General features: G+C 42.7%; 1 protein-coding gene across 3 annotated transcripts in view; it reads right to left on the bottom strand.

Moving 5' to 3' along the window:
* ZDHHC20 (zinc finger DHHC-type palmitoyltransferase 20) overlaps positions 1-11,329 on the bottom strand; it is a 71,201-nt gene extending 59,872 nt beyond the window's left edge. For all 3 annotated transcript variants that reach the window (XM_059903286.1, XM_059903285.1, XM_059903287.1), the window contains exon 1: positions 11,145-11,329. In XM_059903286.1, coding sequence (XP_059759269.1) covers positions 11,145-11,262 — 118 coding nt within the window. In that variant the 5' untranslated portion in view covers positions 11,263-11,329. The remainder of the gene's footprint in view (positions 1-11,144) is intronic.
* Between the last annotated feature and the right edge of the window lie 4,085 nt (positions 11,330-15,414).

Consider the following 15,414-nt stretch of genomic DNA (forward strand, 5'->3'; position numbering starts at 1 on the left):
GGCTGTGTTGGGTCTTCGTTTCTGTGTGAGAGCTTTCTCTAGTTGCGGCAAGTGGGGGCCACTCTTCATTGTGGTGCGCGGGTCTCTCACTATCGCGGCCTCTCTTGTTGCGGGGCACAGGCTCCAGACGCGCAGGCTCAGCAATTGTGGCTCACGGGCCTAGTCACTCCGCGGCATGTGGGATCTTCCCAGACCAGGGCTCGAACCCATGTCCCCTGCATTGGCAGGCAGATTCTCAACCACTGCACCACCAGGGAAGCCCCACAGATTTTATTTTTTAGAGCAGTTTAGGTTCATAGCAAAACTGAACAGAAAGTAGAGAGAGTTCTTATTTACACCCCCTGCTCTCACAATTTAAATTATAGAGATTTGTGGTTTAAAATCAGGTGGAGTTTTGTGCTCTTTATCATTCTTTCAGGGATTTCTTGGTTGCTCTTTCTTGTTTATTTTTCCACGTGACCTTTAGGATCAACTTGTCCAGTGCCAGAAAAAAACAAAACAAAACAAGAAACCATTTACTGGGACTGGATTTATGCATTAACTTGGGGAGAACTGAAGTCTTTGTAATGCCGAGTTTTTCTGTTCATGAACATGATATACGTAATGTCCTTCCATTTGTTCAAGTCTACTTCTATGTTTTTCGGAAATGTTTTCCTCCTATAGACGTGGCATTTTTCTTGAGTTTATTAAGTATTTTATCTTTTTGATGTTATTGGAAATGGAAACTTGACTTCTACCATATTTTCAATTATTCGTTATTTTCTTTATTGTGTACATATAGAAAGTATTCGGTTTTGTTTGCTAATTCTATATCCTGCCATTTTACTCAATTCCTTTTGTTTAGGTGTTCTGCTGTTATTGACTCTCTTGGCTTTTCAACATATACTATCACGTTATCTGCATGTAGAAATAGCTTTCCCTCTTCCTTTCCAATGTCTTATGCTTCTAATTATTCTCTTGATTGAATGTGGTAACTGGTTTTGTCAATACAATGTTATTCAAAACATAGCAATGGACATAGTGATACGTATTTACTGCTGGTTTTAGTGGAAATTAAGTATTTTGTGTGTGTGCAATTTAGAAAAATTTAGAATTTAGAAAAATACTGGATTAAACAAAGTTACATACTTAGTTACAGCAGGGCTTCTTAAAATGTGTAATGTGCAAATGAGCACTGTGAAAATAATGATAGAGACTATTATATAAAGTCCAAATGAATCTGACAATGTGCATTTATACATTTTTGAATTCACAATGTCAAATACAGTACCTGGAACACTGTAAACATTCTATGTTTGTTACATTACTAAAATAACAGAGATTTTTTTTTTTCTTAAACAAAATTCACATTTTATTTAGGTTGAAATAAACACAGAGATGTTTTTAAGGTCAGGAGAGTATCTGTATTTGAAATTGTGGGTTATCTACTATGTGAATATATTCCAATTCTCCCTCTTGTGCTAGGATGGGAAGTGGCAGAAACACAATTAATTCACTCATTCAATGAATCTATTGAGTACATATTACACAGGACCTGTTTTAGGTTCTGGAAATAAAGCAGTGAACACACTTATCAGGAGAGAAACACAAACTACATGTCAAGAATTAATAAGTGCTATGAGGAACCACAAAGCAGGGTAAGGAGAAAGTGAAAGAGGAAGTACTTATTTTATATAGGGTAGTCAGGAAAGCCTGTTTGATGGGGGAATATCTCAACAGAAATCTAGATGAAGTGAGAGAGCTAGGCTTGTGGAAATCTGGGAGGAAAGCATTCCAGGCAGAAGGAACAGTAAGTACAAAGGTTCTCAGGTGGGACCATGCAAGGCCTGAGAGATGCAAAGAGGGCTGGCTGGCTGAAGCAGAATGAGTGAAGGAAGAGATGAGTCAGAAGCAGGGGCGGGCCAAGGCACTTAGGGCCTCACAGGCTACGGAAAGAGCTCTGGATTTCATTAAGAGCAAAGGAGGAAGCCACTGGAGCATGCAGAGGACTAAGGATCTTGACTTGGGCTTTAAAAGATTCACTCTGGCTTTCTGGAGGGTGGGGGAAGAGCGGACTGTTAGGAGGCCAGGGCACACATGTCCATGATGTGTGCCACAGCCACGACGCCACACCTCCTTTCTTAACGCTTACACCAATGACACACACTGCTAACATTTTGGTGTGTTGGTATTATTTCCTTCAGGTGCTGATGATATCCTTTCCATGCACTTAGTTTAAAAAGCTTCCCTGAAGACTTCACATTTAATAAGCTCATGTTTGTTCAATTAGTATGTTAATAATAACTGTTCCTCCTATGATTCCAACTGGGTGGGCCAAAGTTCACGTTAGCGTGTATAATGCAGCACCAAGAAGGGTAGAAGAACAGAGAGAATAGAAATGTTTTAAAAACAATTTTAAAAAATCTTTATCATCAAGACTTATGGATCTCTGTCTTAGAGAAATCTATTCTTCATAAAACCATAATCCCCATTATTTGTGACTATTTCAGTTATTTAAGTGTAGGTGCCCATCTGCTCAAGAAGATGTGCTGCATGTTTCAGCAGTATGTAAATCTGTGTAGCTTATCTGCTCCCAGGAATAGTACCAGGTACTAATCTTCTTAAAGTCCCACGTGATGATGGTGTGGTGGGCTCCCCTCCTTTGACAACAGTTCTCCCACATGCACACTACTGACACTACCACAAGCTCATAGCAAAACAGGAACCCACTTTTATAATATGATCTTCAAATGCAGCCAGTTTTTTAAAAAGTGTGAGAATGTGCTCCTTCACTCACTTAAGACTGTGTGTGGGCATGGGGGGAACACAACTCTAAGAATTAAAAAACAAAAACACTTCCTGCCGAAAAAGGGAAGGCAAGAAAAAGTATGCTCGCGGCTATTTACATTTCTCCCCACCCCCAGTAACATTTGAAAGCCTACTCTGCTAAGAACGTTACATGATTCTGTAAGACAGGCATTACCCCATTTTATACCATAGGGACAAATTCAGAGAGGATAAATAAGTTATTAAGATCATTCAACAAGTAAAAAGGTACAGCAAGGAGGCCAGTGTGGCAGCTGCAGAACAACTGAAAGAGTGGAAAGGAAATTATGTCAGAGAAGTAATGAGGGGAAGAGGCCACGGTAAGGACGTTAGGAGCTCCACTGAACAAGAGAGGAGGCCAGCCAAGGTTTTCATTAGAGGAGTGACAGATCTGGTATTAGTTTTAAAGGGATCATTCTGGCTGCTTTGTGGAAGACAGGGTACAGGTGGGAAGATCGGGGTGAAATGAGGAGGAAGAGACAAGACATAAGGGTGCTACAATGATATAAGTGATAATGTGGCATAACAAACCACCTCAAACTTAGTGACTTTATTATCATTTTTTCTCTGGCCGCACAGCACAGCATGCGGGATCGCAGGCCCCCAACCAGGGGCTGAACCCGCACCCCCTGCAGTAGAAGTGTGGAGTCTTAACCACTGGACCACCAGGGAAATCCCCCAACCTCAGTGACTTTAAACAACCACCATTTATTATTTCCTACAATCGTGCAGATCGGCAGTTCAGGCTGTGATCAGCTGGGCTGTTTTTCTACCAGCTGCAGTCAACAGGCAGCTAGACCGGGGCAGGAGCTCATCCACACATCAGGGGCTTTGGTGCTTAACTCATCTTGCCTTGGCCTCTCTCTCCATATGGTCTAGCCTGAACGGCGACCGGAACGTTCCAGAAGAGTTAACATGGATGATGCATGCTGTTTTGAGCCTAGGTTCCGGATCTCACACATCACTCCCACCACGTTCTACTAGTCAAAGCAGGTACAAAGCCAGCCCAGATTCACTGGGTGGGCAAAAGACTCCACCTCTGGGGAGGAAGTACAAATTATTGTGGCCATGTTTTTCAATCTACTACACACGACAGAGATCATGGTGGCTTGAAGAAATATAGCTGCAGTGGTGGTGGTGGTGAGAAGCAACTGGATTTTGGTACACTTGATGACAGGATTTGCTGATTAATGGGATGTAAAATGACTTTCCAACCAGGGAACTGAAAGGATGAAACTGCCATTTACTGAGCTAAGATAGGAGGAGCAGTTCAGCAGAGAGAAAAAAACTCACAAGAGTTCTGTTTTGGACAATAAGTCTGAAATGCCTCTAAGATATCTGAGCAGAGATGTCAAGAAAACAGACATCAGAGCCTGGAGTTCAGCATGCGATGTCTTCTTTGCCACAAAGTGGAAGTGACCAGCAGAGAAAAAAAGTTTTATCCATGTGACTAGGGCATAATGTTGTTCTTCCAAATAGTCTAACCTGGTTTCTAAGTTGTCCAACACCTCTTCCATGTTCCTTGACTTATAAGAAAGCAGTAAAGGCCCAAAGAAGGTTCAGTTTATATGGAAGAAAATATAAAAGCTCTTTTTGTTCGTTTGGGCTTGGGTTTTTTGGGGTATTATCTACAGAGTTCTCTCAGACCAATCTGCTTTCTAGCATCAACAGAAAATGCTACCAGGACAGATTAAATCACTAGCAGTCCCAGTCATAAGGAAAAAAAAACTGTTCTTCAAAAAAAGAAAAGAAAAAGGCCAAGATAATGAAGAATGCAAATAATGAAGTCTGCAGAACACTGTATCTAAAAACAGATATGAAATAACAAAATTAAAACGTTTTAAAAAATACTCTAATTCATGTCATTCCTATAATTATGTCCTCTATTGAGGATGAGATTTAGGGAGCCAGAGTTTTTCAAAACAGTATCATCATAATTTCAAAGAATCACTGTTTCAAAATCCAAAACAGAGACTGCAGAACCGATAAGCAATATCATGTAGCCTTTAACCCCAAAGAATGTTGAAATATATGTTGGTAATTATAATTTAATTGTTATTGTGGATGTTTGTTCAACATATTCAAACATGATTCAAGTGAGTGTATAGGAGTATGATTCCATTCGATTCACCACATATTTATTGAAAGTCTACTAGTAACTAGATTCTCTAGTGGATACAAAGATGAATAGGACCCAACCATACTATAAATCTTAAAAGCAGGATTTTTAAAATACTTAAACGTAATAAAGTGTATGGTTTTTATTTATATTCTAATTCAATGCACAAGTGATCTGTGGAGGCTTACTAGAAATATATTCTTAAATAAAACTGCATTTTAGAAACAGAAAAATACAAATTAGAATGTGAAGTAGAGAATAAAGGGAGAAATACTGATATATGCTACAATACAGATGAACCTCAAAAACATGTGAAAGACACCAGGCACAAAAGACCACTTACTGTTTGACTTCATTTATATGAGATGTCCAGAAAAGGCATGCAGAGACACAGTGTTGATTAGCGTTGCCTGCGACTGGGGATGGGAACAGGAATTAACCACAAATGGTCACAAGGGATCTGACTGGGGTGATAAAAAATGTTCCAAAAATGGATGGTCGTAATGACTGCATAACTTGGTTTTCTAAAAATCACTACAAATGAATAAATTTTATGGTATGTAAATTATACCTCGATAAAGTTGCTTTTTGAAAAAAAAGGCAAAATAAAAACTTTTACAGACATACACAAGCAGAAATAACTTATCACCAACTGACTTGCATTACAATAAATGTTAAAGAAAGCCCTCAGGCAGAAGAAAGTGACACCAGTTGGAAATACGGATTTATAAAAAAGAATGAAGTATACCAGAAATGATAACTACATAGGTAAACATATAAGATTTGTTTACTTATTTAAATATTTTTAAAAGATAATAAACTGTCTAAACAAAATAATGGCAATATAGTGTTAGTTTCATAGCGTATAAAATGCTGACAACAACAGCATAAAGGCTATGAGGGAAGAAATAGAACAACGCTTTTATAGGGTACTGTATGTGAACTGGTATATCAGTGGAAGGTAGATTATGATAAATTAAATATGTATGCTATAAACCTTAAAGCAACCACTAAAATAACAGAGTTACAGCTAATAAGCCAACAAAGGAGAGAAAACAGAATCATACAAAATAATTTAAAATCTTTTGAAAATTGATTAATTCAAAAGAAGGCAGGACGAGGAGGAAAAGGGAAAAAAGGACAGGACAGATTTTTTAAAAAGCAAATGATAAGACTTAAAGTTACCCACATCAACAATCATGTTAAATGCAAATGGTCAAAACAGGCCAATTAAAAGGCAGAGATGGTACAGCACGGTGACTATCGTTGTATTTGAGAGTTGCTAAGAGAGCAAATTTTAAAAGTTCGCATCACAAGGAAAGAAGTTTGCAACTATGTGTGGTGACGGATGCTAACTGATCTTCCTGTGGTGATCATTTTGCAACACATACATATACTGACTCATCATGCTGGACACCTGAAATGAATGTTGTATGTCAATTAAAGCTCAATTTAAAAAAAGAAAAGAAAGGGCAGATATTTTCAGACTGGATTAAAAAAGCAAGACCCAACTATATGCTGCTCACAAGAAATGCACTTTAAATATAAAGATTAAACAGGTGAAAGTAAAAGGACATATCATGCTAATACTAATCAAAAGAAAGATTAGTGGACATGTTAATATCTGCCAAAGTAGATTTCAAAGCAAACAATATCACCAGGGATAAGAAAGTCACTTCATAATGATAAAGGGTCAATTCATGAAGAGGACACAACAATCCTAAACATTTTATGTACCTAATTACGGAGCTGCAAAATACATGAAGCAAAAACTGAGAGAACTACTAGGAGAAAGAGACAAATCCAATTATTGTTATACCTCTCTGAGTAATTAACTGATAAAACAAATAGAAAATCAGCAAGAACACAGAAGATTTGAACACTATCAACCAACCTGCCTTAACTGACATTTATGGAGCATTATGACATAACAGAATACCCAACAACAAACAACAAAATACACTGCTGAATACAGAATACATTTTTCTCAAATGCACATGGAATGCTTCAAAGACAGACCACATTCTGGGCCATAAAACAAGGCTGAATACATTTTAAAGGACAAGTCATAAAGGTATGTTCTCTGACCACATGGAATTACATTTGAAATCAGTAACAAAAAGAGATCTGAAAAATCCCCAAGTAACTGCAAACTAAATAGCACACTTATAAAATAACCTATGGGTCAAAAGTGAAATGAAAAATGAAATTAGAAAATAATTTTAATTGAATTTAAATGAAAATACAATATATCAACATTCACAGGATGTGAATAAAGCAGTATTTGGGGTAGATATATAGGAGTAAACACTTAAAAAAGGGCTCAAATCAATTAGTTCAATTTGCATATTGAGAAACTAGAAAAAGAGCAAGTTAATCCCAAAGTAAACGAGAAAGGGAAATAATATCAGACAAGAAATCAGTGAAATAGAAAACAGAAAAACAATAGAGAAAAATAAGTGAAATCAAAAGCTGCTTCTTTTGAAATCAATAAAATACACTGGAGGCAACTGTGTCAAGACAGTGTGCTCAAGGTTGATGTTTAAGCTATTCATCTTGTCTCTTTCCAAATCTGAAGAAACTATCAGGAGACATAGGAATTATTAGATACATAGATTCAGAGGTTACCGTTCTATCCTACGTATCCTCTCTGAGAAAAGATAAAAGGCATATCCATCCTTGGACAAACCATACAGCTCTTCCAAGTAATAGTTTTCTCAGAAGTAAAATAAAGGGATTGAATTAGATCATCTCTAAAATCTCTTTAAGGTCTCAGATCATCTAAATGCCAAATAAGAGGCACACATCTACTACTAACAGCTCCGAACGACCTGAGAAAATCCTAGGAAACTGTATTAGCACTTTCCCCAACAATAACCAGCTTCACCAAGCTGGAAAAGTTGGTCAATCCACCCATAACTAAACTCATATGTCTGAATATTAGCCTTGAGGAAAAAAATGAAGAATTTCAGTTTAATTTAAAATCAAGGACCAATATTACTAATTACTCCATCGTTACTTCTCCGCTTTTCACCCCTGTGAGATGGCCATCTCAGATGCATTACTTCTTACTCAACTTTATCATCAATATTACTCCTACCAGTAATAGGAATTGCTGATTATATATATTTCTACGTGTATGTGTATATGTGTGTGTATGTGTATGGAATTGCAGAATTAATAAGTTATAGAGGCTAGGCTGAAACAAGGGCCTCTCATAAACAATTTATTTTTTCAAATGTCCTACAGTGGGCCATGCATTTTTACCATCTGAGATATTTAGGAAGCTTCAGCTACTATCTTTCAGGAAAAAATTACCTTATATAAATAACTATAGATAAGACTGAAATCTGCCCCGAGTGTCTAGATCTGGATAATCAAGTACACTACTCTTGCACAGTAGTTAAATATAAAAGCATGGACCCTGGAGCCAAACCACTTGAGTTCCAATTCTGGTTATGCCATTTACTAGTTGTATGACCCTGCACAAATCACTTAACTTTTGTTATTATGAGAATTAAATAAATTAACACAACTAAAGATACAATTATCATTCTCTCCCATCTAATTTGATAAAGAACACCAGAAACTGAGAAAATTCTGTAAAAATTATTGAAACAGCACTTTAAATAAAACTCACACTTCACTCAGTTTAAAGCTCCTATAAAGTTATACATTGATATATCTCAGTAGGATGATCTGTGCTTATGCAAACATAAATTATACGTAAGTAGTATAAAGGATAATTTTAATATGAGAGTGAATGAGCTTTTATGCTCCACCATGTAGGCCAGTGACACTGCAGAGCTCCCAAACGCTCCCTAGTTAATGTCTGATAACTTAGAAGCAGTAAACGCAGTCCCTATGTAAGACCTGTCACCACTGAGTATTTTAAAATTCTGCCAAGCATTTGGGCCTTAACTGTTGCAGAATGTTTTAACTTAATGAAATCCTGGGGGTGTAATCTCTAAATGACGGGCCTAAAGCCTAATTGATCTCCTAAGAGGGCAACCACTTAGCTCCGCCCCAATTCCCCATTGTGAACGGAACAATTACAGTTCCAGTGACCCTCTTGGCTCACGAGACGTTATATGCAGAGTGGAAAGATGTGGGTCACACACCTGTAGCCACTCAACAGCTGTGTGACCGACCAAAGGACCAGTCTCATTCCCTTCATCTGTAGAGACACCTATGCTCAGAGGCATGAAAGGGGTAAAGGGGAGAGCGATGGAATGTTCCCCCCTACTAGCACATGCACGTTCCTTTCCCTTCATGTTTTTTTTTTTTTTAAGATTTTTTTTTTTTGATGTGGACCATTTTTTTTTTTTTAAATACATTTATTTATTTTTTATTTATTTTTGGCAGCGTTGGGTCTTCGTTGCTGCGCACGGGCTTTCTCTAGTTGTGGCGAGCGGGGTTGCTCTTCATTGCGACGCGTGGGCTTCTCATTGTGGTGGCTTCTCCTGTTGCGGAGCACGGGCTCTAGGCGCACAGTCTTCAGTACTTGTGGCACATGGCTCAGTAGTTGTGGCTCGTGGGCTCTAGAGCGCAGGCTCAGCAGTTGTGGGCACAGGCTTAGCTGTTCCGCAGCATGTGGGATCTTCCTGGACCAGGGCTCGAACCTGTGTCTCCTGCATTGGTAGGCAGATTCCTAACCACTGCGCCACCAGGGAAGTCCTGATGTGGACCATTTTTAAAGTCTTTATTGAAGTTGTTACAATATTGCTTCTGTTTTGGTTTTTTGGCTGCAAGGCATGTGGGATCCCAATCCCAGCTCCCCGACCAGGGATGGAACCCGCACCCCCTGTATTGGAAGGTGAAGTCTTAAGCACTGGACCGCCAGGGAAGTTCCTCCCTTTGTGTTTGATGTCACCTTTTCATATGTATGATAACCATCTACAGGTTAAATGTGCAGTTTCAACATAAACACACATTTTCAAGTAAAGCTTCAGAACCTTTACTTTAAAACCACTATGGAATTAGAAGAGGGAGAGAATAATCTTCTGATAGAATTAAATAAGATTGGTGGAATAAATCTTATTCCCACTTCGGAGTAAATAAGGTATGGGACTTCCCTGGCAGTCCAATGGTTAGGACTCTGGGCTTCCACTTCAGGGGGCACGGCGTCCATCCCTGGTGGAGGAACTAAGATCCCGCAAGCCAGAGGGGTGCAGTCGAATAAAGAAGGTAAAGTATCATCACAAGCTGTTGAGAGTCCCATGACCATGACCACTTTCTGGAAGTAGCTTTAAGAAATACCTAAATCTGGTCAATTTTAATTGATGCAAACATTTTCGGCAAACATTTTGGTATCCAAAAGGATGAAACTAAACAATCATATGCAACAGATGAACTCCATTATTATTTGGAAATGTATTCCACAACTAATTTATTCTGGACCTACTTGCAGGGATAGTTTCCCTGAAAATTAAATGTTTTATAGGTACAAAATAACTTTCTCAAAGGTGGATATTTTCATTTAAAAACCTACCCTCAAAACTTCTGAGCCAAAGCAGTCTCTTCCACGTGCAGAACTCGGTTTTAACCAAGTACTTATTCGCGAGCTGTACCAGCGCAGGGCCCTGACCCGAGGGTCCCGATTCTGCCCTTCCAAGTAGAGTGGGTGGTGCCACTTCTTCCCATTCAGACAATTAGCATCTACCTCCTGTGCCTTTTCTCCGCTTAAGGTATACACTGCTGGGCCCTTTAGAAAACTGCGGACTCAGCGTAGACCCAGACGCGATCATTCTGGGGGACCAAGGGACCGGGTTTACCGACAGCACGGAGCCTCTGGTCCTGAGCTCCCAGCAAGGACCGACAGGAGCGGCAGACACGCCGAGCGACGTGGAGGAGGCCGGCGGGTCCGGGGAGCGGCGGCTGGACCACGGGCCCCGCGTGGGCTCCCCGCGACGACCCTCCGCCCGCGCTCAGGGCCCAGGGCCGAGGAGAACGCCCTCGGAACCCAGGCGGAGGGAACGTCAACTCCACAAACAGCCGGGACACAGAGGCCGGGCCCGGCGGCCGCCGCTCCCTCGCCTCAGAAGCACATTGTGTCTAAGAAGCTAGACGCCGACCCGAAACACACGGGCTGAACCGGGCCCCGCGGCCGGGCTCGGGCGGACACACGGCGGGCGCGGGGGAGCGCCCTGCCCACCGAGCGCGCCTGCCCGGCGCCGGAGGCCGCGCCGAGGGGCCTCCCCCCGCCCCGCCCGGTACTCACACACGCACAGCTCCACCACGTACGCGTAGTAGGACCACACGACCACGAAGGTGATGAAGAGCACCGGCACCCAGCCCACGGTGCGCTGGCAGCAGCGCCAGAACGTGCAGGGCGCCATGTTCCGCCGGCGGCCTCGGCACCCAGCGGCCCGGGGTGGCGGGGCACGCCAGACCCCCGGCGGCGGCGACGGCGGCGGCGGCGGCAGCAGCAACAGCAGCGGCAGCAGCAGCGTCTACTCCAGCACTCCCCGCGGCTCGGCGCCCCGCCCCCGCCTCCGCCCCGACCCCTCCCCGCCCCGCGTCGCGCCCGGCCCCGCCCCGCCCCGCCCCGCATTGCGTCCGCGTCGACCGCCGCCGGGGGCGGGGTCTCCGCGCCGTGGGGGCGGGGCATGAACGGGCGTGGCCTGCTGGGCGGGCGGCGGAAGGGGCGGGGTAGCGGGCGGCGGAAGTGAGCGGAGGGAGCGCGCAGGCGCGGTGCGCAGCGCCTCCTGGCGGCCGGCTCGGGCGTGGCGCGGCTCGGGCGGACTGAGGCTCCCGGGGGAGGCTCCCTGCGGGGCGACCGCGCCCACCCGAGCTGTGGCCTCAGGGGCCCCACGTGCCTCTCCTCTTGGGACCCCCGCGCTTTGAAATAATTTGCTCGTGTTTCGGGCGGAAGCCCTCCGTTTTCGGAGATGGAAACCGTAGGTGCGTGTGATTTAGGATGGAAGCCGTGTAGTGTGTCAGTTTGATTTGAAACCCAAATTTAAGGTTGAGTTGTGAACGGTTAACAACCTTCTCCGTGCCCGGCAAAAACTACTGAAATTTCCAGGATTTGTTTATACCTGGCGAATCTAAACAACGGCTGTAACAACGGCTGTAGTCATTGACGCCTGTAATCATTAAAGAACCTTCAAGTTTCGCTGCTTGCAGATTTCAAGGGAGACAGATGACCCTGTTGAGTGAGTCCGCGACCTTGGCCTCTGGGATGGACCTTAACGCGGAGGGAGCACAGGAAGGGCAGGCACTCATCCCTGCCCAGGGCGTGGACGTTCACCTCCCCGTACCGCGTTCTCCTCTTTAGTGACGAAAGCAGATGGACAACGCCTGTTTGCCAGGCCCTAAGCCAGGTGTTCTAGTTCATGTAAAGGGGACAAATCATGTCCCAGCCAAGGCGGCTCCCCCATACCGCCTTGTAGGACAGCTTCTTCCTTCAGGACCGTGGCTTTCAACAGAGCCTGGAGGGCACAGGGCAGCTCCCCGTCCCGGAAGTGTGCCGCTGCCCTGAGGACTGCGTCTGCAGAGTCCCCACTGTCACCGCCACCCAGGAACTCCAAAATGCCATTTTAAGTTCCGGTTCTGAGCTGAGGGCTGGGGAAGAATAAGGGCAACTAGAGGTAGCTGTGAAACCATTAGACACGGTTTACGGAAGCCATGTAGCTGTAAATATGGAGAGTGAAGAAGAAAAAACCCCACAAACTCATAGATTTAGAATTAAACCACAATTCCAAAACACACATACAAATCTAATACTATGAGAGAACGCAAAAAAAAAAAAAAAAATTAACAATAAGAACTTGAATTTGGGACTTCCCTGGTGGTCCAGCGGTAAAGACTGCACTTCCGATGCAGGAGGGCTGGTCGGGGAACTATGATCCCACATGCCGCGTGGTGTGGCCAAAAAAAAAAAGAACTTGAATTCACTGAAAATAATTTTATGAAGCAGTCTCACAAAGGCTTTTAAAAACAGTATATGGCACGAGTTCCCTAGTGGTCTAGTGATTAAGATCCAGCACTTTCACTGCCGTGGCCTGGGTGTGTGGTGTGGCCAGAAAGTAAATAAAATAAAATAATAAAAACAGTATATGGCATGCCCAAAGAGATAAATGAAAAAATAATTTCCATCTGAAAATAACAAAAATTTTTGAAAATAAGAAAAATTGGGAAAAGAACAGGTGGATTTTAAAAGTAACCATTTAGAAATCTTCAGAATATTAAAATATTGTCAAAAACTCTGAATGGACAGATTCTAATCTGGACACTGGAGAAGAGGGACTTAGCAAGTTGGAAGATGGTTCTAATTCATCCAGAACACAGCACAGAGAATAATTTTTAAATATGAAAAGCATGGAAGGTATACCGGCAGACTTAAACGTACATTTATGATAAGCGTTCCAGAAGAAGAGGATGAGAGGAATGTCAAAGAAATGAGTTTTGAAAAGGTTAAGTATGAGAATATTCCAGAACTGAAGAAAGACATAAGTCCTTAAAACCTAGACAGAGAGAAGTGAAACTATAAACATTTAGAATAAAGAGAAAAATCTTTAGGATTTTTCAGATTCCAGAGATAGAAATCAAATTTCCTTTGGTAACCAAAGGAATACTAACTAGACTGGCAACTGACTTCCTCTCAGCGATAACAGATGCCAGAAGACAACAAAGTGGTATTTTCAGTGCTGAGAGAAAGTAATTAATACCCCTAAATTTTATAGCCAGAGAAATGATCACTTAAGAGCAAAGGCAAAGTGAAAAGGCAACCAATGGAATGGGAGAAACATTTGCAAATCATATATCTGATAAGGGATTGCTATAGCAGAAAATGTAAAGAACCGGCCCTTCCCCTCACCCTGGCATCTCCCACCCCTCCGTCAGACCTGGCCCATCTCTGCCTCAGGGAAGCCTTCCCTTAATCCCTGTCCTTGCCTGGCTGCTAAGGAGTTGGTCCCAATCTCACAGGACCAACTTATCCCCAGACCTTGACTTTACTGAATGTAAAAGTAACATTTCCACTACCCGTCCCTTAAACATCAGAAACGCTCCATCCATCCGCAGAGATGGGTTCCAGTTTATGGTGGCTTTTCCGCCCTTTTCTTTTTTAATCTTTTTATTTTGAAACAATTTTAAGTTTGCAGAAGAGTTTTTAAGATAGGAGAGTTCCTATAGAGCCTTCACTCAGCCTCCCTAATGTTAACATCTTATAAAACCATGACGTATTTATCAAAACTAAGAAATTAACATGGATACAACACTTTAAACTACAGACTGATTTTTACCAGTTTTCCCACGAATATCCTTTTCTGCCCCAGAATCCCGCTTTGCATTTAGTCGCCACATCTTCTTAGTCTCCTCCAGTCTGTCTTCCTTGCTTTGCATGGAAAAACACTTTCAAAAAGTACTGGTCAGGTATTTTTCAGAATGTCCTTCAATCTGGGTTTGTCTGATGTTTTCGCATGACTAGACTGCGGTTATGGATTTGGGGAAGAAAAGCACAGAGATGTGTGCCTTTCTCATCATGGCAGGTGGGTGTGATGTCGACAAGCTTACTGTTGACATTAGCCTTCATCACTTGCTTAAGGTACTGTGTCCACTGTAAAGTCACAATTTCCCTTTCCCTGCACTATGCATTAGAAAACAGTCGTCAAGTCCAGCCACATTCAAAGGGAAAGCAATTAAATTCTACCTCCTGCAGGGAGGAATGTCAAGGACTTTGTGGCCATCTGTTCAATTTTGGGGGAGGTACTTTGAGGCTATGCAAATATCCTGCTTCTCTGCAAAGTTTCTCCCACTAATTTGAACATCCATCGGTGGACCTTGGCTGCACCAGGCCTTTTTCTTTTTCTTTGCTGTGTAGTTGACTAATGATCTGTTTGTTGACTAATGAAATGCAGCCAAAAAGTGTGTCCAGAGACTTAGCTGTCACGGTGGGATGACAAATAGATTCCTGACCCTGATGACTGCAAGAGTTTCTTGTTTGGTTAGATCTGTGTTTGCTCATCTGGAATCTGTCCCCAGAAAGCTTCCGGGCCACTGGTTCACTGATCGGTCCAGGCACGTGTTACTGACGGCATTTAGGCTACAGGGAAAGCCTGGGCTTGGCTGCTGCCTCAGGAAACATCGACTCCCTACCAGAAAAGAACAGGTTTTTAGGAAACATTACGCAGCTCTACTGTCTGCATTGCTGTGATCTCTCTATGATTGCTCGGGATTGAGAACTGACAAGTTTCTGGCAAACAAAGGCAGAGTGGACACGCCATTCCAGACAGGAGAGGAGCACAGGCCAATCTCTTGAGTGTGTGTCTATGCGTGTGTAGGTGGGTGTGTGTGTGAGGGGGTGTATTTGGAACTGCCCTGGAGTCATTCAGCCTCTCTATGTTAAACCCCTGTATGATACACTCAGCTACCTCGCCTATGTATGATTATTTAATTAAAGATAGTTTCCCCGGGCTTCCCTGGTGGCGCAGTGGTTGAGAGTCTGCCTGCCAATGCAGGGAACCCGGGTTCGAGCCCTGGTCTGG

This window comes from Balaenoptera ricei, chromosome 18, assembly GCF_028023285.1.
Source record: "Balaenoptera ricei isolate mBalRic1 chromosome 18, mBalRic1.hap2, whole genome shotgun sequence".
Lineage (NCBI taxonomy): Eukaryota > Metazoa > Chordata > Mammalia > Artiodactyla > Balaenopteridae > Balaenoptera > Balaenoptera ricei.